Source organism: Mugil cephalus, chromosome 19 (assembly GCF_022458985.1).
Source record: "Mugil cephalus isolate CIBA_MC_2020 chromosome 19, CIBA_Mcephalus_1.1, whole genome shotgun sequence".
In the NCBI taxonomy this organism is placed as follows: Eukaryota; Metazoa; Chordata; class Actinopteri; order Mugiliformes; family Mugilidae; genus Mugil; species Mugil cephalus.
The window spans coordinates 10,704,693-10,732,314 of NC_061788.1; the positions used below are offsets into that span (position 1 = coordinate 10,704,693).

General features: G+C 45.1%; 1 protein-coding gene across 2 annotated transcripts in view; it reads right to left on the bottom strand.

Moving 5' to 3' along the window:
* Positions 1-6: 6 nt before the first annotated feature.
* The window catches only part of ric1 (RIC1 homolog, RAB6A GEF complex partner 1), a 33,334-nt gene continuing 5,718 nt past the window's right edge, over positions 7-27,622 (bottom strand). The window contains exons 3-27 of one of the 2 annotated variants that reach the window (XM_047570729.1): positions 14,314-14,393; positions 13,480-13,587; positions 11,374-11,519; positions 11,146-11,282; positions 10,474-10,562; positions 9,668-9,756; positions 9,032-9,176; positions 8,878-8,926; positions 8,606-8,776; positions 8,308-8,514; positions 8,128-8,166; positions 7,714-7,824; positions 7,543-7,632; positions 7,273-7,433; positions 6,632-6,770; positions 6,418-6,534; positions 5,072-5,479; positions 4,678-4,989; positions 4,421-4,579; positions 3,736-3,872; positions 3,344-3,624; positions 3,043-3,255; positions 2,776-2,953; positions 2,503-2,691; positions 7-2,420 (exon numbers count right to left, since the gene is read on the bottom strand). In XM_047570729.1, coding sequence (XP_047426685.1) covers positions 2,105-2,420; positions 2,503-2,691; positions 2,776-2,953; positions 3,043-3,255; positions 3,344-3,624; positions 3,736-3,872; positions 4,421-4,579; positions 4,678-4,989; positions 5,072-5,479; positions 6,418-6,534; positions 6,632-6,770; positions 7,273-7,433; positions 7,543-7,632; positions 7,714-7,824; positions 8,128-8,166; positions 8,308-8,514; positions 8,606-8,776; positions 8,878-8,926; positions 9,032-9,176; positions 9,668-9,756; positions 10,474-10,562; positions 11,146-11,282; positions 11,374-11,519; positions 13,480-13,587; positions 14,314-14,393 — 4,071 coding nt within the window. In that variant the 3' untranslated portion in view covers positions 7-2,104. Of the gene's footprint in view, positions 2,421-2,502; positions 2,692-2,775; positions 2,954-3,042; positions 3,256-3,343; positions 3,625-3,735; positions 3,873-4,420; positions 4,580-4,677; positions 4,990-5,071; positions 5,480-6,417; positions 6,535-6,631; positions 6,771-7,272; positions 7,434-7,542; positions 7,633-7,713; positions 7,825-8,127; positions 8,167-8,307; positions 8,515-8,605; positions 8,777-8,877; positions 8,927-9,031; positions 9,177-9,667; positions 9,757-10,473; positions 10,566-11,145; positions 11,283-11,373; positions 11,520-13,479; positions 13,588-14,313; positions 14,394-27,622 lie in introns of both variants that reach the window. The other variant, XM_047570727.1, reaches the window with a different exon arrangement.

Below are 27,622 nucleotides of genomic sequence, written 5' to 3' on the forward strand. Positions count from 1 at the left end.
AAGACACCGTTTTAAAAATAATTTATTGATCTTTATGTACAAGGGGGGGAAAAAAATGAAGTAGAAAACCAAATATGAGTAGAAAAGGCAAATGTACAAGAGAGTATCTTTACACTGCATTGATGACGCCTGCTTCCCCAGAATTCCAACTTCGTTCTGAGTAAATAGGCAATAAACTGTACAGAGCAGGGGAGGGGAGGAGTTGGGGGGGGCGCTGTCCAAGTACCACGAGACACTCGACGACCGCTCCTCACCCGCACGAGGGAACCGTAATATCTGAAATATTCATTTCCGTAGGAAATTGTCTCGTATGCCGTCAGCATTAGTTCTGAGCAATAGTTGTTTCTGATCAGAGAAGGTGGGGGGACGGGGGTTGTGTGTGAGGATTCGTTTCCCTCTGCTTAATGTCACATTGGATCGAAGCAACGGGGTTGAAACAGAAGGCCTCTGGACGTAAAGTCTTTGGTTCATCAAAGTTACCGTTTTCAAGTAAAGCTCGCGAGGCGGAGCAGCCGAGCGCAGAGCGGCGCCTCGTCAGAGTGTTCAAACAACACATGGAACAAACTATTTCAACATCAACGGAAAAACAACGGCCGACTCTGAGCCAAAAGGATTTGGTCTGTGGTGGAAAGCAAACAGCTGGAGAAGATGTATGTGTGTGTGTGTGGGGGGGGTCAAAGTAATTACGAGTAAACTAAATAAAGCTGAGTAACATTTCTTTCAATACATTGCACAATATAATACTGACAAGTCTGGGATGAATCTTTTATACTTTGATAGTTAATGGGGAGAAGGGGTCTTATCAGTGTCCATTTATCAATTCAGCCTTTATCACTCAGCTATAATGCTAATAAATAATAAAGAGGACTAACACGATTAAATCAATCAGGTCAACACGTCATGAACACAACGCACTCGGTTCAATCCACACAGATCGTCGTCTCGAAGAGGAAACTAAATCCTCCCCACCGACTTAAAAAATAAAACGCGATACTGACGTGTCGGTCTTAACACTGCTCACGAGGGAATCTAAACGAAGCTCCCGTTATAAGAGACGAATATAGAGAATGGCTTTAATAACGCAGTAATGACCTGCTCTGCACACAAGCTCTCGGATAGGGACGCACAAATTTAAAAAAGCTGAATAAAGCGTCACATGATTTGGTTTTTGCAGCATGTTTTTTTTTTGTTTTTTTTAAGTCCAAACATGCCACAAACTTAAAATCTGCTCAACCCTGATCAGCTCGGCCCACGCATGTAAGAGCTGACGACGCATATAAGAGCACGCCTCCGTAAGGTCTAGGCATATGAAGAGAAAGAAAAAAAAAATACACAAATGGAGGTACTGATCAGTGGTAAGAAACTAGTCTGCACTCACAACAGTGGATTTTCCTCTGAGAGCGTTTTCTTAGAAACCTTAAGGTCGTCGCTTTCTCAAGAATTACACAGAATTCATACCGAGAACTTTTTCTTTTTTTCTCATTTCTTCCTCCAGGGGGAGGGGGGGGGGGGAATGGGAGGGGGCGCAAGGCATGACCGATAGAAAAATACCGCTATCCTGTACACGTCATCCAAAAAGGTATCACAAAATATCTTAAAACCAATATGAGGTATGAAAGTATGAAACACCTCCTGCTCGCCGCGGGCTCAGACGCACTTCAGCTCATCCCGTCCGCGGTTTCACGAAACCGGAGCTTTGTTCGACTTCAGCGACGCGGCGCGACGAAAAAGATGGAGCCTCTGAACCGATTCCGTCGCTCGGGCGAAACGACGGAGCTTTTAGTCTGGATCGAGTTTGATTTTAAAAAAAAAAGAGAGAAAAGAAAAGAAAGCGCAACAAGTGGAAAATAACTGACACAGGACATTTTTAGTGAAATGAGTCCTGAACCCTGTCTGCTGCCGTGTCTTTGTTCCAGTCGGTAGCTCATTATCCTCCACGCGTGAAGGGTGAATCTGAAGAGTGGATAATACTGACTGGGGTAAGAACCGGCACGAGAGGTACTTCCTGTTCACACACGCGCACACGCACGCACACACACACAAAAATAAAGTCTATTTCCAATCAGCCACAGCTCTCTTTTCTGCTCGAGAGTCCGGGAGAGGCTCAGGACAAGGTGCAGTCGTAGGCTCCCTCCTCCTCTCCCTGCTCCTCCGTCTGCTCCGGAGGACAGTCCTCGGAGGCGGGACGGGAGAAGCCTCCCGGCGGCTCCAGGGAGGGCAGGGCCAGGCCCAGCGGAGCCGCCGCTCCCCTGCTGTCCTCTACCCGTGGTACCGCCGACCCCCCCAGCCCCTCGGAGGCGGCGAGCTTGGAGCTCTGGATGGCGGGCTGGAAGGCTTCGGGCTGCACCTGCTCCGACGCCGACTCCATCAGCTGCTGCAGCTGCGGCTGGATCAGGTTGAGAAATGGTTTGTACCCCTGGCTGGAGAAAAAAAAACGAGGGTCAGCGAGATAAGACCGGCTCAAACGACGCACGCAACGGAAGAGACTCGTGTTTCACCCACCAGTCGGCGGAAGCCCACGCGTCGACGGCCAACAAGCCGCTTCGGACGCTTTGCACCGTTTCTGGAGGAACCTCCGGGCTGTCCAGGAAGCTGATCACCTGCTTGATGACGTTCGCGTCCCGCAGGATCAACCCGATCACCACGCACCACTCCAGGCATCCCGCCTCCATGAACACGTGCAGGAGGTACCTGAAGGACGCAGAGAGGCCTCGGCCGTCAGACACTCACTCTCACAAACGAGGACGTAGACGTGGCCGGAAAAAGACGCCTCACCTGAGCTGCACCTGCGACTTGTGCGGCCCTTTGTTGGCCAGCTCCATGGAGATGTGCTCCAGCTCGGCCTGGCTCAGGCTCAGGGTGGAGGAGTTCTCGTCCACCATCGTCCAGTCGCCGTCCACCACCGAGCTGGTCTCCGTCAGGTCCGTGGCCGAGCCGATGCTGTACTCCTCGACTACAGGGGGCGAGACGTTGAAGGTGAGAAAATAAAGCTGGAGAACTCGAACGTTTTGAAGGCAGCGTGACTGCTGAGGCTCTTTTTACCTTTGTTGGTGAGCAGCGACAGGAAGGCGTCGTGCGTCTGCGGCGAGTGTTGGTTGGAGTGAGCCGACGAGGCCGCGTCCATGTCTTTGGGTCTCTGGCTGAGCCCGTCCATCCAGGTGTGGTTGCTGGGAGACGTCCGCGGCGGCGCCGTGTCCATGTCGCTGTTCAGGAGGCTGTCGGCTGACTGCGACTTCAACAGCCGCGTGCTCAGCACTGAAAGAGTTAAAGCAAGACAGTTTACATACCGAACAGCTATTAAATCATTGCACGACAAACGTCTTTTACATTATCCACCACTCACCCGTGCGACAGCGCCCGTTCTTCAGGGGCGAGCTGAGACTCCCCACGGGAATGACGGGGAACGGCCAGAGGAAATCCTTATGGAGTTTCTTCAGCGCGGAAACGAAATCCTCAACCCGGGCCACGCGGTTCCGCTCACGGCACAGCCAGCCAATGAGCTCGAAGCCCAGCTGAGCGGAGAAGCACCCCAGGTCTCGGAGGCGCACCTGCTCCAGGAGGTGGCGGGCGTGGCGCCACAGCATCATGTCGATGTACATGTTCTCCGCACACTCCACATCCCGGCTGACAGGAGAAAACAATAAATAAAAAAATGTAGAAACGATTAGATTTAACAGAGCGAGGATTCAAAGTCTGTGTTCACTAGTGTGTATCAGTGTGTGTAGGTTTGTTTACCCTTTAGCAGAAGCTCCCGTGGGCATGCTGAAGGTCTTCTGGAGGTTGAACTTTCCTGTAGCGACGGAGTCAGCTGACTGAGACAAGCTGATGCTGCGATTTCTAAAGAACTCGAAACCCCCAGTTGAGCTGGGTTCCTAAAGACACACACACACACATTCATGCTCATGTTTCAGTGCAATGTCAGTGTATACAAAGCATAAGCATCCTCACATTTACTGGGTCAAGCACAGCTGAGTGGTCATAATCATGTCCGTTGCGCTGAAAAACGAAACTACAGTAGAAGATGGCGGTAATACAAACTGCAGTTCCACGAGTGGCCACTTGAGGCTCACTCCACAAATGAATCATTCTCCATAGATGTTAAAACGTCCAACTTTACAGCAGAAATTCAGCTTTATAGTCTGGTATAAAATCAGTTATGTCTCTGAATTTGAACTGAGTGACTTTTTACAGCCTCTGCTTTTAACGAGCATATCTCTACTGATCTTATTGCAGCCGTTTTTGTCCATTATTTGCATCATTATTAATCGCTAACGATCTGATTACGAACACTGATGAGATACAAAATCCTGGACGTGATTAGGATTTCACTATCCACTCTCCTGAAGGCAGACAAGGCCTTTTCTTTGCCGACTATTACAACCAAGTTGGTTAAAGGAAAGAACACTGAGAAACTCCTCACCTGAGTGGTGGGTGTCGGGGGCGGAGTTTCCGTCTCCCCCGAGCCAATGGCTTTGAGGAATCGGATCATGTGCCGGCAGAGGTCCCACTTGCCCTGCTCGAGTGCTGTGTTGAAGAGTAGAGTGGCATGCTGCCTGCTGACTGCTGGAACCTCCATGTTCTTTACGGGAAGAAATGAAAAGAAAGACTTTCTATTTTTCTGTCTGAAGATATAAATGCTCAACAATCACTGCCAGGTGCGTGTAGTATGCGCTCTACCTGCAGTATAATCAGGTAAGAGGCTGCCGTGTCCAGATCCTGAGCCATGAGACACTCTTCAAAGAGATCTTTGGGGTTTCCCACGGCTGCAAACAGGTAGTTCCACAGGGCGTACTCGGTCTTCCTGGCACAGTGGACGATGGTCTGGAGGAAGAGGGGGAACTCGGTGATGAACTTGGCCACGGTGGGCAGCAGAGGGTCGGGTATGGGCTCCCGCGATGTCGCCTCCTCTTCCAGTACCACGTGGACCATGAGCTCCATGACATGAGGGAAGTAGGGGAGCGAGGCACAAGACTGAGCCAGCATCAAAGCCTGAGAGAGGAGACACGAAGGAGCATGAGCTCAGTGTAATGTCCACAAATAAAGAGACTAAAGGGCTCTCGGATCCACGTACCTGTTCACCCAAGTTGCGAACCAGCAGCTGCCTCAGGATGTGGTGGAGGTAGATCTGGGAGGTCCTCTCCACGGTGCAGTAGGGGAACAGAGCCTCCAGCGGCTCCGAGGACCCCTGTAGCCCGTCGTAGAGCACGGTCTCGTTGGTGGCCCCCAGTACCAGGGCGTCTTCAAACAGCACAGCCAGCGGATAGATGTTGATGTGGAAAGGCAGCATTATGCGCCTGGAGAGGAAGGAGTGGGGCTTGCGGTGGTCCCGGGGGAACAGGGGCAACCAAACTTTCATGCCCGCCTCGCCACAGGACAACCACAGCGCCTCCAGCAGATGGCGCTTCTTCTTGTTGGTGCGACAGGTCGTCCACACGTTCTCCACGCACTGGGCCAGCACCACAGGAGGACAAAATGGTAGCTAATGGAGAAGGGAAATAGATTTGGTAATTAATATGTGAAATGCTATTTAGATTAGTTATTCAAATTTTATGGAAGGCAAATGAGTTTGAGCACGTATCTGTACCAGTGCTGTCAAACAATTCATATTTTTAATCTGATTGCTGTAGATTAATTTTGATTAATCGTGATTAAATATCATTCATTTGTAATCTATATTAATCGCGTTTCATTTTGCATGAGCGAACAGACGCAAGAAAGAAGGTTATGCATATGCATAACAGTTTAAAACAACTTAACAAGTTTTCTTTCAGCTTAAAACACCACATTAACACCAAGCATACGTTAGTTTGTGAATTCTGCTAGCACTTTGGCTAACGTGTCACCCAGCTCAAACCGAGACAAAGGCGGCTGGCAATGCTGGCTTGCAGATATCTCACCACTGTTATCAGTTACAGACATTTCAAATAACAAGTGGTTAGCTCTCCTGTCAGACAATGTCAACAAGTTAGCACGTCTTAGTAGCTGCTGAAACTCCTTCCTGCACAATGCATTATGTTGGTTGACTGTTCCATCTCGTTTTTTTTTTTTTTTAATTCAAATTTCCCTTGGAGAGGTCCAACGCGTTGTTTAGCGTCTTGCATGTTTATCGGTTGGTTCTGCTGCCTGTCACTAATGGATCAACTCCTCATTTTTGCAACGTTAACTCTATTTGGACAAACTGCCCGAAATGCGTTGCCAGAAGGACCAGAAAGACCTCCATCTTACTAATGTCCTTTTTAAATGAACATAAACATAAGGGACATTCACAGTCTTTCTATACTGCAGAGGAGTTAACTGTGTTAACATCTTTAATCATATTAATCATGATAATCTATTATTATTTACATATGTGGCTTTGCAGAAAACGTGACAGAAAATTTAAAAATCTGAAAATCTCCGAGACATGCTCAGACTTACCAGCTTCTTGTTGACGGCAGGCGTCTCTTTCTCTCGTACCTGCGGTCCCGAACGGTCCCTCTGTAGCATGATCAACTGGCCAGCCAGATTCAACATGATGCTCTCTGCCATGCAGGCCTGACAGGGACACGCACACACACGTGACAAGTATTAATACACCTGTAGTTATATCTCAAAGAATGCTTGTGTGTGTGTGTGTTAGTTAGTGTGTTACCTGCTGCGGGGCTTTCAATGTGATGCCAGTCTCCGTGCGCACCGACGTTAGCGTGACAGACACCACGAGGCCTGGGTGAGGGATGTAGCGGGACATCGACACCTCCTGCAGCAACTCCACACTGGCTGTTGGGTTTGGACTGGAAATCGTAGGAACAAGTCAGAGTCAGGACGTTACGCAGGAAAAACAAATCAAGCTAAGTCTTTATTATGCAATGCTGGCACGTACACTGATCTGGCATAACATTATGACCACTTAATCCTAATCTTGTGTGGGCCAGCCATCAAGTAGTTTCATGGCGTGTCACTTTTAAGTCAAAAGCTTTTTATTAAAGCCTCTTTTTTTCTGGGGTAAATGAGGAAGAATAACGTGATTACCTAACATTATCATGACGAGTGATGACATGGAGAAAGAAAAGAAGAAACAGACACTGTTCTAAACAGTATGAGCATTTCTTTTGAGTATTTGATAAAACATTCCATCAATTAATCAGTTCAAAATGTTGCCCTTACAAAATGTTCAGACACTTTATTCATCAAGGCACAGTTTATTACCATGTTACAAGTTATAGGCTATAAGGAAAAGTTGGATGAAAAAATATCCTTTTAAGTTATGTTTGAGTTGTATGAACAAGCACCCACATGTCATTCCTTCTCTCTATACTATAGAGGCAGATGGAGCAGTCTGCTCTGAACAGGATGACCATGTCTCTGAAGACGTTGAGCAGCAGAGTGTCTGAGTGCAGCTTAGTGACCGAGGCGAAGGCATTGTCCAGGTTGGTTGAGCGGTGATAGAGTCTCAACTAGATTGAACACATGATTAGACCAAGACAGTTAGACAACACATAGCGGATACATATTTTGAAGGATTTTATTGTAATCATGGTGAAATAACGCGTGTGCCACTCTCACCTGCTCTTGCTGGTCTATGAAATTGTAACAGGCCACCACCACAAAGTCGTTCCACCACGCCAGACCTCCCGTCACCGTCATGTTCTGCTCCTGCAGAGAAATAAACGGTATTGGTAGCTGTGCTGGCTTTTTTGGCTGATTTCAATCCTTCAGTCCAAAGTGTAACCACACCTGAGTGATATTCCCAAACAGCTTCCATTTCCTTGTGAATAACGAGTAGTGTGCAAACCCCCGTCTCCCTGCTACAGCCATACATTGTCCTGCTGTGTCTATGGCTGCGAACTGCACACACAGACATATGGAGTGTAAGGCAAACAGTTTAACAACGTCAAGTGTTGACACAGGATTTAAAATAACCTCATAAAACTGAACAGAACAGTAACGTGACATATTTTCTTTTTTTTTTTTTATCTAGCTTACACCTTGTATTACAACAATGCTGCGTATGCACACACACACTTAAGCTTGTGGCACAATAAGTTTACTATGTTAACACAGGAATGTGGCAGGAGCCCTGGCCTACTTCTTGACACACGACCCGGTGGACCAAAAATCCAGAACACACATTCACATTCACACACTCACCCGGATAGGCCAGTTGCTCTCTAGGTATGTGCTGTGAATCTGTAACGACAAAAAAAAGTCACATCCATTCAGCTATAAACAAATAGGTACTTTTAAGTTAAGCAATGTGAGTATAATTACCACTATTTACTTGGGATTTGTGACATGTGACCACCAAGACATATTCTCAGGTGTCATTACCTGGACCACGTGCCAGTGCTTGTGTCCCAGTAAAGTGCTGAGTCCCTGAGAGAGAGAGGAGTCGGGGTTGGGGGGTTGGTGCAGCGGGCTGCCGTCGTGCGGGCGTATGTGCGGGTGCGTGTCAGAGGCGCCGTGCATCTGCGTGGGGTCGCCACAGGTCAGGTAGAGTCGGTCTTCGCCGTGAAGCAGCACCTGCTCCTGGTTGCTCTGTGCAGCCCCAGAGAGAGAAGAGTAAAAATGAACGCGTGCATGTTTAATGGTGCGTCTGCGCGTGTGCCGTGATGGGTTGTGTGCTCACCGTGCAGGGGTTGACTGTGAGGGCGCTTTTAATGAAGTGGAACTGCAGTATGCCGGCCTGCGGGGAGGAGTTGGGAGGTGCGACCATCTCCACGTCCTCCTGCTCCTCTTGTCGCCTCCTCTCCCCTTTGGTAGGGAGCACCCACAAGTGATAGCCCTCAGCTCCCCAGCTCTTTTAGTAGACACAAAAAAATGTCACACGTCAAGGCAAATTGTATTGACGTGTGTTACTTCTGTTTAATTAAAAATTATGTTAAAACTACATCCACGTACCATAGAGCTGATTTTAAGGGGTTCCTTTTTGGTACCATCAGAACGATACCTGAGGGAAAAAACACAAAATAATAGTGTTATGTTGTGTTTTTTTTTTTAACAGACTAAAAAAAGTATGTACGTTGAAGCTCTGTGTGTGTGTGCGTCCACTTACGCAAAGTCCTCTCCCAGAGTGCAGATGAGGTGAGCTCCAAAGACGCTCCAGAGCGACAGGCCGCCACACTCCCACGTAACCATGACGACGCTGAAGTCAGGTGACCAGCAGATTAGTTTGACGGGGCCTGTCTTGTTGTAGATGTCTGAACGGGCGAAGGATTCAGAGTTATTTCCTTTTTTGTTTTCCAACTTTACAATGACCAAAAGCAATGTAATTATTTGATGCAAACTCTAGTTGATGCAAAGCATTTTTAAATTTATCTTATATCCTACAAAAAAAAATCCCACATAAAGCAAATATAATAATGCATAAAATGTTACATATGAATTAACTTCTAAAAGAGGAACACAACAGCCAGCGTCATTGCTTAAATGCTGACGGCTCTATATTAGAGTTCATCCACTAGGGGGAGCTATGGGTTTGGATCCCATCACGGTCTGATTGAACCAGACGTGAACTGAGGGAATCACAGGCACGTAAACCCAAGAGAGACAGAGACCGCTGGTGGAATGTGAGTAATCTCAAAGAGGAATTTGTAAAGTGTATGATAAGGCAGAACAGGTTAAGATAAAGCGGAAGGTAAACAGAAGGTGCTGAAGGAAAGAGACACGTGGAGATGATACAAAGTCATACCTGGATAGTGTTTTGGGGTGAGCTCCAGTTTGTGGGAGAGCTGCATGGATCCTGTTGTGGTGTCTATCATGTACACCAGCACTGAGCCGCTGCAATGAGAACAAGCACTTTAACGGCTGTAACATAAGGCGAGAAGTATCACACGGGACCTGAAGCAGCTAATTTGAGGATCAGAATGCGTGTGTGTGTGTGTGTTGTTGGATCGTTATCTCAGAGATACAGGTTTATTCTTGGAGATGCTCTCAGCATGTCTGTGCACTTGATTGCACATTAATTTAAATGCAACATCAAAAGATCATCATCAAGGTTATTTCTTGCACTGGGTTTGATTGCAACTGATTAATCACAGAGGATTTAATTTAAGAATCTAATTTCTTCTGAGTAAAAAGCTATTGTTTCCGTGGGTGTGCTTACAAACGTGTGCATTCACCCCGTCCTTCACACAAACAGCTTGAAATGAAGATATACGTTCTCTTCCGAGGACTGTCTGGTCAGTAATCGCACAGAGAACGCCGTGTGCTCGGATTATTTCAGTGCGGTTGAGAATCTTGTACAAAACGGAGGAAGCAGCGAGGAGAGAAATTCCTGCCAACACGGCAGAATGCATAATAATCCACGAGGAGCCCCTGACAAGCACACGCGAGGCGGCCTCTGCAAACGCAAACTGACAGATTCTCACACTGGACACACACCACCTGGACAGCGGTCTCCCCGTGACACGCAAACAAACAAACACAAGTGTTCTCCTCAGCACTGTATTGTAAAGATGGAGACGGACAGAGAGGGACAGTTGCACAGATATGTACCTGGCGCAGCCGAACGCCATCAGCCTGTACTTGTTGTTGATGGCGACGCAGGTGCCGTCGGTCACATCTGCTGCCCAGACGCCCTGCAGCTGCTGGACACACAAACAGGATACGATTCAAAAGCTGTTTCGTGGACAAACGTGGGATACTCCTTAATAAGCGAATCATCAATAAAGCAGGTGAAAAGAGTTGTTTTAAAGTGCGGCGTCATGCGTTAAGGGCATCTAAAGTGAAACAGGCAGAATATTTAAGCATATTCTAAGAATACTTACTGAAAATTGGGAACTGTGTGTAAGATTTGTTTTAATTCCCACTCCTCTCCCCTCTAATTTGACCCTCGATTAACCACTCAGGCTACACAATCTCACCTTAAAAGGCTCGACTTTTACCTGCGAACATGCAGCAACGTGCGTTAACAGTAGTCTTTTGACAGAATCGGTCACCAAGTACGCTGTTACTCTACGTGCAGACATTTAACAACCCCTCGGGGCTGCTGTGCAGAAAAAGAGCCCCGCACACTACTCCTGGTTTAAGCTGAGCTCTCAGTTCTTGAATCAGGAATAGATTTTTCCCACCGGCGGCAACAATCCCGCTCTGCGTTTTCCTTTTTGATTTTGCAGGTTACCAATCTGGTGCCTGCAGCGACACCCCATGTTGCGTGTGTGTCCTTACATCTGCGCTGATGGTGTCGCTCAGCGGCGTGATGAAGCCCAGGCGTCCGTCACTCAGTACCACGGCAAAGCCGTCCAGGCTCACGCAGTACTCCATGCAGCGGATGTGAACTCCCTCCAGGTCCAGAGAGGGACCACCTGCGTGCATAACGATAATGTTTACATCATAATAATAATAGCAAATAGCAAGGGAGCTCCCGTGTTACGTCGTGTGTGGGTTTTCTCTAACCTCGAGCAGACTGCAGGTCTAGTGAGAAGGGGATTGTAGTAAGGCAGATGGCCCTGCGTCCATTGCTGCCCAGCCCGTCCCAGTGCAGCACGTGGAGGTAGCCGTTAGCGGTACACACCAATAAATCCTCCTGGACAGACTGCAGGCTGGTGTAAAGAAGAGAAAACACAGGGTTTTAGTATTTTGATTGAAATAAGCGACATAAAGTGATAATGAACAGTGGACTATTCTTCACCCAGCTGCCCTGAGCGAAGCCTGAAAGTTTTACTGGCCAGCTGTGACGAGGCCACGTGTCTGCCCGTGCCAAGTTTCACTGTCCTCTAACGCACACGGGAACAAACAACAGTGTGTTCACGCGTGTAAAGTGCTTCATTGTCTGCCGCTCGAAGCCGGCACGACGGGACGACCAAGAGGAGGCAAGCGAGAGTCAGAGACGCGAAAGGCATCGGCGCGGCGGAGCGACGCCGAGGACGAGGAGGAGGCGGCTGCGTCTTTAACTGCAGCTTCGCAGCAGGAGACGCCCACTCATCTCCTGCACAATCAAGCTGCGACTGCGAAATGCCAGCAGAGTGCTCTCATTCAGATGACTACCCTGTAATCTCTGTCAAGTGCAGACAGCGGAGGAGAAGCGGTGAAAGGACGCCGGGGCGCAGACGAAACAAACAAGAGGCAGACAAAAACACGACACGAAAAAGAAAGTTCTTGTCACTTGGCAAACAAAGACGTCAAGGTTTTCAATGTGTGGGAAGGTAAGTGACTGGAACAAAAACAGAAACTGGCAAACTCAAACCACCATAGAGAAAAAAAACAGAAGTATAAGTTGTGTATTGGTTTTATATTTGAGAAATCAGCCTGGGCATGCACCTTTATCAAAAGCAGTTAGTCCAAACAACAAGCTAAAGACCGAATGAGCTGCAGGCTGTAAATGATGAGGACATCACTGACAACATACCGTTGTGAAAGATCGTTCTGCCACAAGATGTGGACAGCTCATATCAAGATACTCTTACCACTCTTACTTGGATCCCCAGCTATGCACCCACCAAGCACGAAGAAGATGAGATAAACGGTGGTTGGAAAAAGCAGAGACACACAAACTCTTTCCCTGGGATGGCAAAACATTTCTCTAATACCCATTTGCTAGCTTCTATGGTAACGATGCAGGGTTCATCATTAATGCTGAAACCCGCCTACACAAAGTTGTTTTACTTAAATTAAGATGCAATGCTGGGGCTGTAGTAATTTGACAGTTATCTACTTGATGACAGAAAAACAGAGGATGCACCGCTGAAGAGAAGGGGAATGAGGATGTGTCTTCGTGTAGGCGATTCTGACTGGAAAAAAAAAAAAGAAAGATGCCTCCAATTTTGCAGATTAGCTTGAGCCACCTCCAAAGATTTCAAGCACAACGAGCCACCGGGCTCACATCGGCATTCGACAAACTAAAAAGACGCAAATTGAAGCTGCTGAAACGATTTGTATTCTCCAAATGCCTTGTTATTGTCTGAATAAACACCGTCCAGCAAACAAACGAGGCCGACTGGAGTCAGATGAGCTCCAGGCAACACTTAACTCCATGTCACTTCTGTCATTTTCGTCGATCATCAGTAAATTCTTCCACCCACTCTCTGCTCTCAGCCCACCTCCGTTTCTGCAGATTCATGTGCTTCCGCCTCTACAAACGTGAGAAGAGGAGCTCAGCTTCTCGCAGCGCCCTCGGCCAACACACACTTTCTATTAGAGGAAGAAGGACTTTATCAAACCGTTTACGGAGCCAAATGGCCTTCGCAGACGCACACATGGTGGAAAGTCTTTAAATGTCCGGTGGTAAATAGTTTGAGCAAAAAAAAACGTGAGATGGAAAAGTTCAATGGAAGACATCCCACCTGTGTTTAATCTGCTTAAAATGAATAATCTGAAATGTAAATACACAAGCTACACAATAGAGGGTGGCTGCAGACAAACATGATTCACTCCGCTCTGTCTTTACAGCAAGCGCTTGGAAATTAGGACGCAGAGCGAGAAATGTTACGACGGCTTCGGTGTTTGTGGGAGCTTCTGCTTGTGTGATGTCACAGACACGCTTGAGAGTGAGTGTGTGTCTACCTGGTGATGGGGGCCTCCAGGTCCACGGGCTTCATCATTTCTAAAGACAGAGCGGGCGCACACTGCTCCTCCTTGTAACCCGGGGTCACCTTCACACGAGGACTTCCTCTGTGGCGAACACACAAAGATGTCATTAGAAAAAGGCTCATTTCCGACGTGTGAGCTTACCTGCTAAATGTTTGTAACTTTTAGAGCTTACAGAGATCTCCGAACGTGTCCCGACCTGCCCGACCTTTGCAAGTATGCTGTCTAAGAATGTGACGCACACACCGACAAGCCCGATACCAACGGGTGAAGAAAAGGCAGGATGGGGATTCTGCAAACTTGAATACGTTTAATTTGCCGTTTTACCTCATTAAACTGCATTCAAAACCCGTAGAGGCAAGTTTTTAGACTGTATTTGTCACTTGCAAAAATGCTGCCGCATTGCCACTTCCTGCTCCAAAAATACCACCGGGCGCACGAAACAAGATTACATGTTTTGGTGATGAGCGAACATTTATCACCAATCCCCATGAGCACCGTTTTCCAGCAGGACTGACAGACAGCTGCTTGGTGGACTGCTAAAGAGGCTCAGCTGATTACATACCGAAGGGGTGTCGAGGCAATGTCGGACATGACACTATATTCAAAGACAAACTGCTGCAAACGCACAATCCCCTAAGAGGAAAAGCAACTGTTGATATAAACGAATTACAGGATATACGTGATTTTAGCTGATCACCTCAAACAACACATGTTGCAACATAATTTAATTTACACGGTAAACCTCAAATAAATACAAGCAGCCTAAAATGACATGCAAGTGTGTGAGTGAACGGGTGCTGCACTCACTTTGGGTAGACGGGCTCGTAGAGGTTCTTGTCGTCCCCTACACCCAATACGTCAAACAGGAGGATGTAGCCTTTGGCAGTCTGGAAATGGGAGAGAGAAGAAAGTCATTAAAATAACACGAACGCAACCGCTCATCCATTATTTTATCATCACGCAGGAAAACGAGAGAGGAAATAAAAAAAGAAATCTGCAACTAAAAACACAATGTCATGAAATGAATGTCATCGCAAGTCACCGAATGCTATTCGGGAAGTAAATGACATAATGAGGGGGTGGGAAAGAAAACAAAATGTCACAGAAAACAAAATACATTTTTGTTTATTTTGGTAAGAGGAGGACAGACCTGTGGGGACTATGGAGACTGAAATAGAATAAATATGTCATGAAAGGCCACAAGTAGGTGAAATTCCTTAAGGTCAGGCGGACTAAAAAAATAAGGCTGGCTGAACTATAGTTCTGCTTTTTCCTGAATTAGCTCGAGATGTGATGCGGATGAAAAATCTTTTGGGGTTCTCCTGAAAATATAAGGATTCAGCTATATTTCATGACACAAATAAACAGAACTGCTGCTGCTGCTGCTAGTGTAGCGTGCTTCTATGTATGTCTTGGAAATAAAATTAAGAATGAAGTTATTACAGCAGGGCTGTTTCCATGAAAGCCCAGCGGCTCGTTTTGACACGTCAATAAAAACAGCACGGCCGAGGAGGAGCTCTGCTCTCACACCTCGACTCCTCAGTGACGCATTAGAGGCGCTGGGTGATGAAAGCAGGGAGAATACTTTCCGGGTCACTGCTGGAGGACGGAGAAACAATGAAACTGTTGCCATATTCTATTCTCGTACTGGTTCTATCAGGAGAGACACATCCACACCTAGTTTTAATTAGTATTTCATGTTCAAATAGGTCTCTTAGTAATATAGTTTTAAAGGCAATCATTTCTAATAGATGACTATGGTTATTACTGATAATTACAGCCAGCGTTTTAAAATAGTAGAAGTGCATTAGGTGCTGTGAAGCTCAGTGTATGTGCTCTTCCGGCACACGGTCCAGCTCCATTGGTTTTTCCACAACTGCTCTAACATACATGCAGGCGCACGCTGCTGCCGGGGAAACTGCTGAAACTGGACCCGTGCACTGAAACTCGACACGAAACCCGACCCAGACCCTACTGTCAACCACGATGCGCCACGGTTCAGCAGCGGCTGCACATAAAACAACTCCTGCCACGCTAGAATAACGATCACCTCTGTTTACACATTCGTCTCGGGCTTCACCGCGCCGGTATTTTGTTAAGTTTTTTGGCAGTGAATTACAGTAACCTAGTGTGGTAAAAAGGACGGCCGGCAGCCCGTCAACGCATCACCGCAGCAATAAGAAAAGCAGCACCAAAGTAAAGTCGGCGGGAGCATGAAGCTTGGCTTTACAAAAAAAAAAAAAAAAAAAACGCCGCCAGAAACAGGAGAAGGAGCCAGACTGAGCTCTGCTAAAGCCATCAGCAGCTTTGAAGCTCGGCGAAAAAATATGCAGGGCAACGATTTCTAGACAGCGCTCCAACGTGCGTTAAATCGGCATCAGTGTCTTTTTTCAATATCCAGATACTTTTGACCTGGGCAACAGGAACAAATATTAGAACAGGGCGAAATCCAATTGCAACATTTGATTTAGTCACCCACTGCAGGCAGCGGTTTTGCGGTGACGTAGACTCAACCTTGAAAAGGGCCATGAGGTTTCTCATCCAATAAAACACTAGCTCCGTGTCATCTAGATCCGTCCTAAGTAATATTAATAACAGTGGACTGGATTTTCTAATTCAAATCCATCTTCATTTCAAAGAGCTGTATAAAAAACTCTTATTGGAGGTTTCGAAGCGGTCTTGCAACACGAGATCCACATATCGACTAGGACCGGGAGTGTACAATAAAATTTGTCCAAGTGTGTGGGAGATCAAATACATGACAGGAGCTCAACTCTGACAGTCAGTTTTGGAGACTGGTGTGTGGGAGCATTTTGGATTTGAACAGTGTGACGACAGAAGGATTCGACAAAAGCGAAGCCATATGCAAAATGTGCCAACTAGGTAGGCAAACACATTACGAAAATACCACAAATCTCTCAAACTGCTTATTCCGAAACTGACAGATTTTCTAAATCCCGAATCGAAATCAAATCAATTCAGGAAATCAGTAGTAAAACGCAGTCCTAGTAACGATGTGGCACAAAAGTCCACACCGATTCTCTCAGACAAACATGTTATGCAAATATGACAGCTCCAATATTTGTTAAGGAAGAGGGCGATGCCAAGGTAAACATTTAATGCACAGTCACAGCTGTGGTGAACTGACTCATTATGCTGACACCCAGACATAGATAGAGACATATTATATGATAATGAATACTGAAACACGCCAAGAGGCCGATAAGGAATCTCTCCGCTAAAGATAAAACAAGATAAAAACGGATCACTAAAAAGTCATGATTTACTTCACGTAACACGCCGCAAACAGAAAACGCATCCACGCACCACCTCTGCTTGATTAACTACTGCCGTGATCTTTGGATCAACAGTACATTATGTAGTATCGATCTAAGCGACTGTGTAATTGAATCAACGTGAGACGAGCGGGCTTGGATAATTCACTGGCTTCAGTCTGTTAAGGAAAGTCATTGTGCACCGAGGCTGCAGCGATAAAATAGCCTCAGTCCTTTTCATGTTGGCACTATATATAGTTAAGATGATCGCAGCAGTCTCCCTACAACGACCTAGTTAGTTAAAACACGCTCCAGCAGTCTAGAGGTATAAATACAAGTAATTAGAGAGAGCACGGTTCTCCGCATGTGCTATCTTTGGGAATGTTTACAATTTTTTTAAATTGCGTCGGTTTCCACATTTGCATAAAAGTGTTCACAGACATGCACGGCTTCAAACTAAATACATATTTTACACATAAGTATTTAAAATTATTACTTCAAAAGTAAAATTTATTGTCATTCAACTATCAACATCCCCGGGGTGGGCCCCACTAATGAGGAACAGAAACCTAATAGGCCGGGGCCTGATGGGGTCATGCTGCAAATGAAGCGGTAAATGGGCGTAAGGATTTAAGACGCAACTAAGTGTAATTTAAGACCCACAAAGCAAAACATGCTTGTATTTAAGCCTTTTTTTTTTAACATTAAATTGCGATTATCGAGTTTTAGTTTTTAAGATTTAGATTTTAGTACCAGTTCTACACATCATTTATTTACAGTCCCGCATTAAAAATCTAGTATTTTGTAGTTCTTGTAGTAATTGTAAACACAGTTATGCAGCGCAGTCATTAAACTGGCGAGCTTCTTCAGCTTTGAAGGAATGCTCGCCCTGTGTCTTTGAACGGCAGTAAAGCAGGAAAGGAAGCTGCGCCTCTGCCAGCAGACACACAGCAGGCCAAGTTGCATATATCCACACATAAGATGGAGGGAAGGTTCACATCATGACTCTGGAATCGATGCGATGTCCTCAATCCCCGTAGCCACAAATTCCAAGCGGGCTCTCTCTCCCAGAGGGAGGCCATGTGGGCTCAGAAAGGAAACGCGAGTGTGACCAGTCAGCTACTGTACTTCAAAAGCATGTCATTACAGGAGGCAGGGGTTCTCACTGAAGTATCAAAGACAAGAGGGGGAGGGAAACTACTTGGGCTACTTAAGAAGAGCTCCAGCGCCGTCTCCGGCTCGCGGCCTCTCCTGCCTTTCATCTGCAGATTGATCGCACTAATACATGAAAGCGTTCACACGTCCATTCATCTGTTCATGTGACTATGATCGAGATTAGTTTAACGCATCTCGTCGGAGAAGTGAAACCCCGTGGATGAAAGGAATGGCACTGAGATGCGTCCCTAGACTCCTGGCGCTCTTGGTGGGTTAACACACGCAGAGACAATGGTACAGGAAGAGGCAGGATGCCGCTCATTGTCGACCGAAGCCCAATAAACAAGGAGGCACTAATATTCAAAGGCAGTCAGCGGCACAGGATGGGGAAAGTTGAAAAAGTTTTTCTTTATTTTTTCTTGCTAACGGGACTTGCACTACAGTGCTGCAGCACCAGAGTCGGGGAGTGATGACCCACAGATTCTTTCATGAGTCTGCAAAAAAGGGCTGCATCTGGAGAAAAACTGCTTTACCTCTCTGTGCTGCGTCTGTGCCGCGCTGTGAATCAGTAATCAAGGTAAAATACGCCACTCCTGGTTTCAAAGGAAAGTCGTTTGAGAATAAATTATTGCAGTGTATGAACGTATGTTTTATGATGTCCCGCTTTCACCTGCCCTTTAACAAGGGTGGACACATAATGACTGGTATGTGAGAGGCACGTAGTAAATGATATGGTAATTACAGTACTTCCAAGCAGGGCTATATAGCCCCCCCCCTCACTTAACACTTCTTCTTCTTCTTCTTCCTCTTCAGCTGGCACCATCAATGCATGGACCTATTGCTGCTATAAAAATCACAAATAGACACATAGCCGAGTGGTAACAACTCAAGTTCAGGCTTGTAAGCAGAATGAAGGACTGTCAGAAGTCACAAGTCAGCAGAAAAGTCTGTGATGGTGCACTGAAGCCTCTCTTCCGCGTGTCTAAACAGGCCCCAAAGGTCCCCATAAAAATGTACACAAGGTTACGTATATGTGCTGTGTTTCTCTCAAGTTAAAGCACTACTTACAGCCTCATTTAAATTATCACTATTATTATTATTATTATTTTTGCAACTGGGCACCCGTACAGTTGTGTGAAATGTGCTTCTTTGTCTTGTTAGCAGCTAAACCTTGGCTTATGATTAAAACTAGCAAGTCAGATTTGTCCAAAAATCCCTCCAGCTTATTGTATTTTATGCTCTTGCTAATAATTGGAGCCGTTTTCTTTCCCAGCCTTTTGCTCGGCCTTTATAATGTTCCAACAGGGTGTAGAGATGGGAAAAGATCAGCACTGACACGGTGACAAAAGACGATGGGATTTTAATGAATTGCAGTGGAAACAAAGACAGGTGAAAAAAAAAAAACTCTGGCGGCGCGAAGTGGGCAGGTAGAGGGTTTAATTAATCTCAACTCTGAGACCACGCGATTAAAGAGATGAAAGATGAGAGCGACTGAGTGGCGTTAAATCACATATCCACATACTATCCACACGTTTCATAAAGCATATGGGAGTTGCCACTTGCTGGACCTGAAACAGGATCTGGAATACTTGTGATTATTTTTTTTTTTTTATATTTTTTACTTTCTCCTTATGGTCTGGCAATCAAGTCATGTACCCAGTCTGTCAGAGGTGACTGATGAGGCACTCTCACAGAACTATCCCACGACTTTTTAAAACATCCATATTATGTATCCATCGATGACTAGCGCTCATTTCGGTGCTGTCCATAGCTAAAAGCCAGCGTTTTACCGTGATGTTGATAGCTACTGAAACCATGGAGACGTAGCACTGCCGCAAGAACAAAACAGTTCTTTACTTTGATTGTAATTGATAGTGGAATTTGAGCACTGGGAAAAACAAGATGATGCCATCATTGGCAGCATCTTCCTTTCAAATAGAGAGGAGTTCTTGTTCTTGATTACCTTAAAAAATGGTTTAAAATATTTCCGTGTTCTGCTTGTTTCACTAATCATTTAGGGTGGGAAACTTACGAGAGATTTATTAAGTCATACAGAGCTTAGTGGCGGACTTAAGTGGCGGACTATCAGCTACGAGGCAAAGGGCGACAACCAAATTGTTTTATACGTGTACGGGGTTTTCCATGTCTCGTGGGTGATTACGCTCGTGCCCAAGTTACACATTGTACGAACGGACCATCTGGACATGGAGTGAGCGAGTATGAAGTAGGCCTATTTCTTTCTACTAGAAGTCAGTGTGGTAGTTATGCAACTAATTTAAAGGTCAAAGTAGTTTCATAATGTTGCTTTAAGTGCACTTTTAAAACCCGTATGAAATACAATGCACAGTTTTTAGAATCAAACAGACCATGAAGTCCTAAAAGAGCAAAAGTCAGGTGTGTTTGCTGAGAAACACCAGCTACCTGCATGGGCCGCGAACGAGAGCAAACAGTGCAGACAGGGCAAAGCAGAGACATGATGTACAGACGAATGCGGCACGTGTTAAGTCTTACTCAAACTGGTGCGGAAGCCCACAGCTGTCGGTAGTCTCAGCCGAGGCTTGACATGTCTAAAGACATCTCATCTACGTCTCCGCCGCCACCGTCAGTGTACCGAAAAACTGATTACAGGAGCAGAGAGAACACTGCAACGACGCGTCTTGTCTTCATTGTGTAATACATGGCTGAGTCTTCCACATTCCCGCCGGCTAAACTGGCCAACCACCTGGAACTGAGCGTTAAAAGTGTAGCCAGAGTTACAGTAAAGGAAAACCACAACAGGGAACGGTAATAAAGCATGAAATGCTGATCTAAAAAATTCTAGCTATTCCAAAACCAAATCAATCTGTCAAATAAAGCGTCGTCTACTTCCAATTGCACAAAATACCAGCCCCGCCGAAAAGGAGGACCAAACGCAGTGCAGGCACAGCAAAGCCTCTCCGGAGTCTGATGCAGTCCCAGCAAAACTATATTTACCTAATGTATGCTCCCGTTACTGCGTCTGCATCCTGCACGAGCGTGTACGCAATACAGATAAGGGTGGAATCTGAGGGTTTGCCTGTGTTTACAAAACTATAAATCCCGCTGAAAAAGCTGGCGTTTCAATTTAAGCACCAATTCCTCATTTTTAAACCCTCTTTTCACCCCGTTAACCTTAAATCATTTTCCTTTTCGCAAAGCGTGAGTTAAAGCAGGGCAGAAACGGTACAAAAACTGCGCAGGATTCTTGGTCAATGAAAAGCGTTTTTTTGGTGAAAACACTTTCCTGAGTACCGCTGCGAGTCTAAAAACGGAGAGGGAACATTTTGGCCTCGGACAGATCCCAAAACACACACACACACACACACACACACACACACAAGTAAAGCTAAATGGTAAAAAAGTATTTCCCCTCGTTTGAAGAACTCCATCCTTTTTTGACTCCAGCCACACAAAAACTCTGTCCCTCACCCTTTGTCAATTGCTATAATCATTTCTCTTGCATTCTCGGTCTCTCTCTCTCTCTCCCTCATACACACACAGCTAAAGATAGTCCCAGGCATGGTTTAGGAGGGTGATTACGTTAGCCTCGAGGTCTGCAGGGAGTGCGAGTAGCCAAACATCTGGGAAACAGCTGGTAGCTGAAGTGAAGACTACTGCCTCGGCCTTTATTGTTCTGTAATCTAAGTTTCTTCACCCTATAATTAAGCTACAATACTAATAAGGGCATGTGAAGCTGAGGTTTCTGGAGAATATAGGTATCTGGTCAAGATGCCACAATCAGGGAATAATTCCTATTAAATCATGTGTTTGTTTTTTAGGAGAGAAAAACACCTAAGCTTTATTTTTGAGGTGTCAAATTGGCAATTAAATTAAAAACAAATAATACACTGCTCGTGTGAAAAAGATGAAGGGAGATTTAAGATTCAAGAGTGGGCTGGTTTAATTCCTACTGTGGTACAAGTTCTGGGCGAGTGTTCCCTGGGGATTGTGACATTTTCTGATCTACTCGTAACCAACTATGTGGTGTTACTTTCTGATTACTCAACAACCTCAATGGCTGATGCCACTATCATGTCTCACGTGCAAAACAACCACAGTCCTCCACTTTTGTTCTGATTTAACTTTAATTTTAGCCTCAATAACGGGGATTTCTTTCTCCCCAATGTTTTCCTGGTGATATCTGCATTGCTAACGTCGTAACAAGTGAAAACTACATTTCAAAAACTTAACTTTCACCGTTCCCACCGCTGGGTGTTGCGAGACTGAAGAGGACATGCATCTTAAGTGTTGCTTCAAAGTTTATACGACTGCGGCTCCAAACATTTCCTGTTTGAGTTATCGGAGTTAAAAAGAATAAACCTGAGGGGAGAAGGAATGCATGAGCATGTTCCCAAAGGTGAAATCTGACTAAATGAAACGGAGCTGAGACACTCACCGAGGACAAAAAGATCATAAGAGAACAAAAGTTTTGTTACAACGAAGCTGCAGCTCCACTTTAGCCAATTTCCTGGCTATTGCATTAAAGAGGGATTTCTGTTTCGGTCGTACACGTGTTTGTACACACTGAATACTTTTCACCAGCCGAAACCAAACTGATGATTTGTGGATCCCAGGAATCGAGTGATAACTGAGCTCTGGTATTCTTAACTTCTGCACCTGCTCCCTGTTGCGTTGGGAGTGGGTGGGCCTGGGACAGGGGTTGACGCACTGCTTTCGCAGACACATTCACAACATTCATTCATGTGTGCTTTGGCGTCTCTGCAAGAAGTAGACGCAAAAGGAGGGACTGGGACGGAGGGAGATATGAAGATAAATCAAACATTTTCCTTGTTGTGCTTTACCAGCTTGGATTTCTGTGGCACTGGAAGAAATATTTTGACTAATGTAAAAAATATGTCCTTCCTGAAAGACAACATTTCAGCCCTCACACTCTCATGAAGCAACTTGATTATACAATACAGCTAATTAACATCTCCTTTGTAATAATAATTTATAATAAAGTCATTCTGATTCTGATTTACGTCACTGGCCCATGTGTATGTGCCTTAGTCGCCTCCTTAATGATTCAGGTTTTTTTCTTTCTGTTCAGTAGAACAGCTTTGAGGACAGAAGGGAGTGTTTTGGGACAAACATGCATGTCCCTCTGCCGTTTTGTCTTCTGAACATCTTGCGTCCTTGACACAACTTCCTTGCAGTGTTTACACGTAGGATTAAAAAGGGAAATTTTCCGCACTGGTAGAGGGCTGCGTTGTGTTTTTTCACATCCTTGTTTTCATTACATTTTATAGTAGCAATAGGAAGAAGTATGGTAGGTAAACAGGAACGCAAAATAAACTTTTCAGAAGCCAGTTCACTTACGCATGGACATGAATACATATGAAACCAGGAGCAGTGGAATTTTGGAGCGTATGCTACTGATTCTAATGAATCAATTATCTGTGCACGGTTTGTTTTCATAACATCTGCTTGTATTGTGCGGCTTGTCGGCCGTCTTGGGCTTTTCTGATGACGTGGCCTTCAGAAATGTTATCTGCTGACTCTGAAGTTTCACTTGTGTGAGATTACTCAATGTGTCACTTCCTTCACACAGTTATCTCGATGCCAGAGCGCAAACAATTGCAGGTAACAAGAGGAGACAACAGTTCCTGCCTGTGTCACGGTGATTCTTTCTCAGTAGACCGTATTAAATGGGAGGGGAATGTCTGGAACCAGACGACGAGACCAGCTGAATTAGAGCTTCTGTCACACATTTCTCATCATACGCTTTTTAGTCATTTAAAATAATTATTCTAAGGAGTGTGATTCCTACACCACAGCTCAGGCATCTTTGTCCGCGTCGACATGTTTGACACACCAGATGCAGCATCCGCCTGTTCGGCCTCTCAACTAAGATGTTAGTTCAGAGCACAAAGGGACACCAGGGATTATGTTTGATAAGAGTGATTTACATTCCATCCGGATAGTAAATAGCATCGCAATCAGCCAAGGCATGAGTTCCCAATCAGAGGTACTTGTACCCCAGGGTGCATTTCAGCAGTTTCCGAGGGGTACGTGGAAATATTAGCTGATTTAATTACGAATCGTGGACCTACTGCTGACCTGCTGCCGCTCTTTCAGGCCCCCATGTCGAGAATTAAAGACAAATAAAAATGTCTGCAGTGAGTCATAAAAACTGGGCAGTAGGGACGTCTTATCAGTTTCCGAAAGCCATGAATAAACGATTGAAATATGTAGTTAAATATGTGGCAGTTGGTCCATATAGACAGATAATTAAATTACGGAAAATAGTTGAATAATTGGCAGCAGTTATCGTCAGCAGCACTAGAGCGGACTGTGCTCCCCCCGTACACCTCGGACTTCAAGTACAACACAGAGTCACATGTAGATGTTCTCAGATAACGCTGGAATTGTGGGGTGTATCAGGAAGGGACGAGAGCAGAGGTCCAAGAGTCCGGTGAAAGACTTGGTCTCATGGTCTGGATTTTCCGGAGGTCCAGGCCCCACCTGCTTATAACCATCAACGGGGAGCGTGTAGAGTTGGCTCAAACCTAAAAGGACCGGGGTCTACAGCTGGATCACAAACTGGGCTGGTCAGCTAACAGACTCGGTGCACAAAAAAGCTCAGAGCCGTCTCTATTTCCTCAGGAGGCTGAGGTCTTTTAATATCTGCCGGAAGCTGCTGGACATGTTGTACCAGACTATCGTCACCAGTGCCCTTTGCTACGCTGCGGTGTGCTGGGGAGGCAGCGCTAAGAAGGAGGACTCTGTGGTCGGGGCAGAGATGGAGTCTCTGACATTGGCGGCAGATGCATGAACAATGTCCACCACCCTGTGTACGACGACATCTCTGATGATCTTCTGTGCTCTGTGAGGTATATAGTTATTGATGAAGCTACTGGACATCGAAGTTCCCCTGGGATAAATAAAGTCTAGTTGAAATATTAGCTGAAACATCGTGGTGTCACTATATGACAATGATTTTAAAACCATGTTTAAAGTGGTTTAACAATACATCTGACAGGCCTGTGTGGGTACGTCTGACAAGAAAAACTCTATTATCTGGAAGATAAACTGTAAAAACTCCTGATCTAACAGCAGGCATAACAAGCAGATAAAAGCTATGACTAAACAAACATCAGTAAGCGTGTGTGTGTGTGGGCTCACACAGAGGAAGAGGCTGGCGAGAACATGGGCATTTCATCTACATGGAAATGAGCACAGCAAATGATTTTGTTATGGTTTACCAAAGGTAGGGATGCAATAACAGTAAGGGAGATTCTGATTGCTGAAACTGAAACAATCTGGTATTATTGAGCATGTGGTTAAAATCGAGCGCTGCAATCACTCGTCAACCACATTGTAAATAAACTGACTCGTATGGAATGAGGCAATATACGAGGGCACAGAGTTTTTGCGCATCCAATTATGGTGACTCCCACTTTCAGGACTGTCAAAAAATTTGAAGTTGCGTGCTTATTAAAAATGAAAAAGGGGCCACCACTGTGACACAGCACCTCAACATAGAAGACCCGACAGCTTTGCCAGCTCAGAACAATGAGACAGCAGGCTTCAGTATCTGGACTATTACAGCCATTTTTGTGTGATTGCTGGTTGGTGGTCAGAGGCCGGGAGGAGACAACCAGGAGACAGGGTCTCAGCGCACAACGCTCTTTAGAGCAGATGCTAATGACTGGAAGGGCTGCAGCGCTTTCCAGCGCATTTCCAACTTGTAATTGGTTTGTTTTTGCACGTGCAGTGCTATGAAATTAAACAAGATTAATTTCCATTAAAACTACATTATAAGCGTGTGTAAACAACACTTTGCAGATGAATGATGCAGCTTTTCCCATTTAAATTTGCATATGTCGTTAAAGTGAAATCATGCTCAACACTGCTAATTAATGACAGTAAACAACACAGAATAGATCTCAACTCTTTTTGAATAGTATCGTTATTTCAAACTTGAAGTAAAAAAATATATATAATATATAAAAATAAAGAAATGTCATTATACTTGAATAAATGTTTAATTGGGGAAGTTCTGTTTATTACTCAGTGGTTAACCAAAAGCTGAATCAACTACACAGAAAACAAAATATAGATGAAATGCTTCTGAAAAATAGAGTTTTCTTCATCTCCTAAAACAACTGAAATCCTTTTAGACAACAGGTCACACATACAACAATACCCTGGGAGTGAGGCTCAGAGACTCAGGTGACTGATATCCAAATATAACCAAATTCTACACTAAAGGAGTTATCTGCCTACTTTGTTTAAATGTAAACACTGGTGAATGATAGCACGGTGACTTGTTTGGCAAAGAGCTGCTGTCTCACTTTGAGAACAACAATCAGCAGCAGGACAACATAGAAGACATCACGTTATCTGAAAAGCTAATTAGTTAGGTAACCCTGATTGACTTACCTACTGGTGACAGCTGGCTGCTCTTTAGCTACTTCTACCCTTCTCTTTGATCATCTTCCACAATCACCTTCATCCACATCCTCAATCTTTTGCAACATGTAGAGCTAAGCTACAAGTTAAGTTCATCATAGCTTAGCATAGCTTTTCTGTGGACCATTGAAGCGTCACTGAAACAGATACCACCAGCACACCTTCAAATTCTTCCATACAGGCCTAAAGCACTACATTTAGAGCTTACATTGTTTTGTAAAAGGCCACTCCACTCCTGACAGCAGTATACCTGGAGCTACTTGAGCAAGGAAACAACCTGAGTTGATGACTCCGCAAGTTAAAACATGTATAGCTTTCGGTTTCATACACAGACGTGCCTTTATTACGGGGAGACTTTGACCTCCTTCGTCCACTGCTTATTTGCAGTAAATATAAGTGGTGCATGAAACGCGCAACCAATAAATCAGAAAAGGTTCAAGCGGATCCTGAAGGGCTGATCTGATAATGGAGTGTGAACATAAAAAAAAAAAAACTGAGGATCTGGTAAAGCCTCATTTTTTAGTCATTTATGGTAAGATAAACAGGGAAAATAATTTATGGTTCATTCAAGTTATAACGCTGTTAAAACATGTATAGCTTCAGGTTGCATACACAGACTTGCCTTTTCTTAAACATGTGAAACAGTTTCTCAAAGCTTTGTAAGAATTTCCCAAAAAGGGAAAGGTAAATACTCATAAAAGGCATGACTATGAATTATGATGATTGAGGAAAGTGTTCTTATCCTGCATGAAGTGATCATAATGCTAATGTTGAATATGTCACAATTCAAACTAGTTTTAATCCATTAAAGCTTATTTCCCTTTATTTTTTTATTACACTTGACCTCAATTCACAAAAACTTGTCACCTACTAGCACACGATGGCAGAAAGTGAAGTTGTGACACGATGCGAGTACGTCAGGGACTGTGTTTCAGTTCATGCTCATTGCCACGGTAACATATTCCTCGCATCTGGAGCTCACCGTGCAGAAAAGGGCAAAAGCTGTCATTCAGAAAACTGTGGCAACGTCTAATTTTTCAGGAAGCTGCGTCTGCGCTAATGAGGAAAAACCAAGCGGTTGACGGATAATCGGGAGAGGACGAGAATGCAGTAAGAGATAACTACAAGTGACAGTGAGCCACACGACTGGAAGCCTGGCGTGTCAGAACCCTTAGGTGACACCTTACTGAGGAAGCTTTTCATGAAACCGCTTTAAATTGAGCTTGCATCCTCGCTTGTACGACTGTGGGAAG